Here is a 4714-nt window from a genome sequence, read left to right on the forward strand (position 1 = left end):
AAATTTTATTCAGAATTGTGAGTGAATGTATTTATGAAAAAATATCATTAATACTCATTTTTTAATATATAAATAAATAAATATATAATATATCATCGTATAATTAAATAACATTTGTAAAATTAAAACTGTTTATAAAGAAACACCGCCCTCCACTTATTTTTTCTAACATTATCTTCATTTTTCCTGGTATGGACCCATTCTCTTGTCGGTTTCCACACTTTTTTCCGAGGAAACAAACAGCAATAATCCTTTCTTCATTTTTCCCATAACGTTTTTCTCGGAATTTTCCATCCAACTTTCACAAGCACCTGCGCGCAAAATAATATATCATAATCGCCCACCTCCTTTCTGTTTCCTCGGAAATTACGGTATTTTTTAAATTACATCAGTAATCAAATTAATTATTTTATTAATTTATAATTCAACTGATTTAATATTTTATAAAATTATTACGTATTTCTTAAAGGATATCAAACATTTATCACTTTTGTAAAATATAAGACATATAAAATATATAAATCTAATTTCAAATATATTAATTAGACAATCGATATTTTATTATATAGATTAAAAAATCAATTATAAATTATTAGTTTTAAATAGTTTTTTGGGTTTAATTTATTTATTGAATTTAATCAAATTTTAAATAAATCAATATTTATATATAAATCAGATCGAATTATAGACTGATTCACCGTTTAATCGATTGAATCAAACTGTCTTATTCGGTTTTAAAAACATGAGAAATTAAAACATTCTTGGGAAACAAACATCATATACTGGCTTCAGTTTTAAGAAATTTCAGCCTTTTGTGATTTTTTTTTTTCTCTGATTGAGGATTATAAAAAAAAATATTTTCTTGCTTAGTTTAATCTAGCTATTTGTTGTGTTTGAAAAATATTTTCGCGTTAAGTGTTTTAATTTAAACTTTGTGAATGAAATAAGTAATAATATATGGCCTTTAATTAGAGGACAAGAAACGTATGATGTTTCTTTGGAAAAACAACGGCAAGAAATGCTTTTACGAAAATGAAAATCTAAAATACAGCCTTAATGGAGGGTAAACAAAAGTGAGCAAATTCTATTTAAAGAAAATGACAAATAAGATTTTTCCACATATTGAGTTCCTGATTAATTGATTTCCATTTTATGTAGCAACCATATTTGCTTACATTCTTGCCTGATTGCCTTTCTTATATGGTTTATTTCCTAGGATTGTATTTGAACTGAGATAACCCAATTATAACAGTTAATTTAGCTTGGTTTAGTTTGACTCAGCTCAAATTTATTTTATTTGAATTTAAATCAAAAGATTTGACTTATTTTTTAAATTAAATTAAATTCGAGCTAGGAGTTATTCAGTTCAAATTCATCACTCGAATTAGTGATTCAAATTTGCGATTCGATTCAATTCAAATTTATGACTAGAACTGGTGCTTTTGTCTATTATTTAAGTAAAATAATATTGTTTTATCAAAAAGCTATGAATTTAAACCATCGATTTGAGTCAAACTCGATTTAACAAACTCAAGCTTAACTTAAAACATGTAATTTTCTATTCAAATTAAACTTAAATTAAGAGATATTCAAACTCGACATAATTCATATTTACTCATATTGTTTTCAATTTTTCTTATTGTTATACGATCCTAGAAGTCAACTCACAAAGACAATTACACATGGAAACTATTGACAAATAACTAGTGTATAACAACTATTTTAAGAGTGATTATAAGCCATCACTTGAAGGGTCAATACACGAGAAAAACTAATTATTTTCCAGAAGTCTTATAACAAGATATTAAGACCGCAAACACCATGACTCTAACAATCATACGACATTAATGATATATTTTTTATCATCAAGGAATCAATCTCCTAAAATTAGCGATAACTAATAGAATATAATTATTTTACCTATCCTCTCGATATAAAGATAAATAATAAGTAAGGAATCAATGGAAGAAGATTAGATTGGGAGAAGGCACAACTACTGTTTTAGACTATTATTATGTGATACACTTTGATCCATTAAATTAACAATCTTGTGAACATAAACCCTTAAAGTTTTATGGGCAAATTACGTAAAAAAATAATTTTTTTTTTTTGCAATCTAATTTGTTATATTTTTGCACCTTGATCTCATTGATACATGATACATCTTATTAGTGAAAATTTACACACTAGTAATTTGACGTTAGAATTAGATTTCCAACATAATCTATATCATTTGCTCTTCATAATATCTTTATTTCAATGACGTCTTAACTCAACATAAAGGTTTAAATCAAACTGTATCATTTTTATCACTTTTGGAGGATCAATAGATTTGTTAGTTTTTAAATATTTTTAAGAATTAAATGGTTATATATAAAATGTTTAAATTTGATTTGCAAATAATTTTTTAAATTTTTTTAAAATTACTGAATAATAAAATTATTTTTAAATAAAATTTACTTTTTACATAAATAAAATATTTATTCCTCGTAAAGTGAAAAAGTGTTGAGGCAAATTGCCGAGTGGAAAAATGTTATTTTCTCTAATAATTATAAAAAAAGGAAAGCGCTCATCGATAGACAGGCACAGGGGGTAGGTGTGAGATTGACCGAACCACCTGCGCACACATACCATCCTCCCAAAGACTTCGCCGACTCTCTTTGAATATATAAACGCCACCATCTCCTCCTTTTATCTCTCAGCTTGACGTTCCCTTCACCAAGAGAACACCAAGCTAACTGAACTTCTCTTTTCCCTCTCTCTTGCTTTTTTCTTTTCTTTCTCTTTTCTTTTTTCTACTTTTAATATAATTACAACTGCTATTCAATCCAGTATGCAGACTCTTACTCCTTCCCACCATCTCAACAACCCACTTTCCCTTCCCCGGACCCGTCAGTTCTCCCGGGTCAGTTCTATTTACAGATCCGATTCCGTTAACTTCCCAAACGCTGTCGGGTTAAACCGTGCTGACTGGCAAAGCTCCTGTGCTATTCTCTCCAGTAAAGTCGTTTCTCAAGAGGGCCCCATCGACAAACCTGCCGATCATGTCGCCGCTGTCAACGGCCACAAGACTTCTGTTGACCTCAACTTGGTCCCTATCGATCATAACAACAACACACCTCCTCAACAACTCCCGCCTCAAAAGCCTCTCACCATCACCGACCTCTCTCCAGCGCCGATGCACGGCTCTCAGCTTAGAGTTGCCTACCAAGGAGTCCCCGGCGCATACTCCGAAGCCGCCGCTGGTAAAGCTTATCCTAACTGTGAAGCCATTCCTTGTGACCAATTCGAAGTCGCGTTTCAAGCAGTTGAGCTCTGGATCGCCGACCGAGCCGTTTTACCTGTCGAAAACTCCTTAGGCGGATCTATTCACCGTAATTACGATCTCCTTCTCCGCCACCGGTTGCATATCGTCGGTGAAGTCCAGCTTCCGGTTCATCATTGTCTCTTGGCTTTACCTGGTGTGAGAAAGGATTATCTCACTCGAGTTATCTCTCATCCTCAAGCACTCGCTCAGTGTGAACACACTCTCACCAAGCTTGGACTCAATGTCGCACGTGAGGCCGTGGACGATACAGCTGGCGCGGCCGAATACATCGCGGCAAACAATCTCCGCGACACCGCTGCAATCGCCTCTGCACGCGCCGCCGAGCTGTACGGATTACAAGTTTTAGCCGACGGAATTCAAGATGACTCTAGTAACGTAACGAGGTTCGTGATGTTGGCACGTGAACCTATCATTCCACGCACGGATCGGCCGTTCAAGACAAGTATCGTGTTCGCTCATGATAAGGGAACAAGCGTATTGTTCAAGGTGTTGTCGGCGTTTGCTTTCCGGAACATAAGTTTGACGAAGATCGAATCACGGCCGCACAGGAACCGTCCGATCAGGTTGGTCGACGATGCGAATGTAGGAACGGCGAAGCATTTCGAATACATGTTTTATGTCGATTTTGAGGCGTCGATGGCGGAGGTTAGGGCCCAGAATGCTTTGGCCGAGGTGCAGGAGTTCACGTCATTTTTAAGGGTGCTGGGGAGTTATCCAATGGACATGACCCCATGGTGCCCATCTAGGTGTGATTAATAATAATAATCAAATTCAATTAATGAATTAAGAGTTAAAACAGACCGCCCCTCCTCTGAAACGACATGTTTAGAGAAGTTATTATTTGCACAAACAAAGGAAAATTAAAATTTAAAATTTTATTTGATAATGGGATTTTCTTGCTGGGGATTTCAATCCAGATGTGACTTGTAAGAATGTGTATAACATACCACATTCTCTTGTTGTATGGTAAAAACTTCAGAAACCTTCAAGAAAGGAACAAAGCCACGACGAAAGGTGAGACTAGCCTAGCAACTGTTTTTTTTCCTTTTCCCCTCTCTTGTCAATATAGTTGGTTTATTGTGATGTTACGTTTAAACAAATCTTGTTGTCGTTTTATTGATTAATTTCATAATTAAATATCCCCGCAAACTTTTTTTGACAGCCGAAGAAGTTTAAGTCTAGTCTACAATAATGGATATTATTTTTTCTTCCATTGTCCAATGAATTTAGGTGAATGTCATTTGCACAATGATTCACTGTCGGCAAGGGCTAGTCTAAACAAAGCTGGTTTGGCTAAAAAAAAGTCAGTTCAAGTTTGCATTTATCGAACTCAAACAGGGTTTTGGTTCAAATAAAAATTAAATTAAATTTAAATAAAAGTTTAAC

The 4714-nt window shown here is 33.8% G+C and overlaps 1 protein-coding gene across 1 annotated transcript; it reads left to right on the plus strand.

Moving 5' to 3' along the window:
* Positions 1-2608: 2608 nt before the first annotated feature.
* LOC123225099 (arogenate dehydratase 3-like) lies at positions 2609-4489 on the plus strand. Its single transcript, XM_044648961.1, has one exon. It carries the CDS (start codon positions 2834-2836, stop codon positions 4082-4084), a length of 1251 nt encoding a protein of 416 aa, XP_044504896.1. The 5' UTR covers positions 2609-2833; the 3' UTR covers positions 4085-4489.
* Positions 4490-4714: the final 225 nt, after the last annotated feature.

This window comes from Mangifera indica, chromosome 9 (genome assembly GCF_011075055.1).
Source record: "Mangifera indica cultivar Alphonso chromosome 9, CATAS_Mindica_2.1, whole genome shotgun sequence".
Classification (NCBI taxonomy): Eukaryota; Viridiplantae; Streptophyta; class Magnoliopsida; order Sapindales; family Anacardiaceae; genus Mangifera; species Mangifera indica.

What these genes read in the sequence shown, in the direction of transcription:
- LOC123225099 (XM_044648961.1), top strand. Translation starts at nt 2,834, where the DNA reads ATGCAGACTCTTACTCCTTCCCACCATCTCAACAACCCACTTTCCCTT.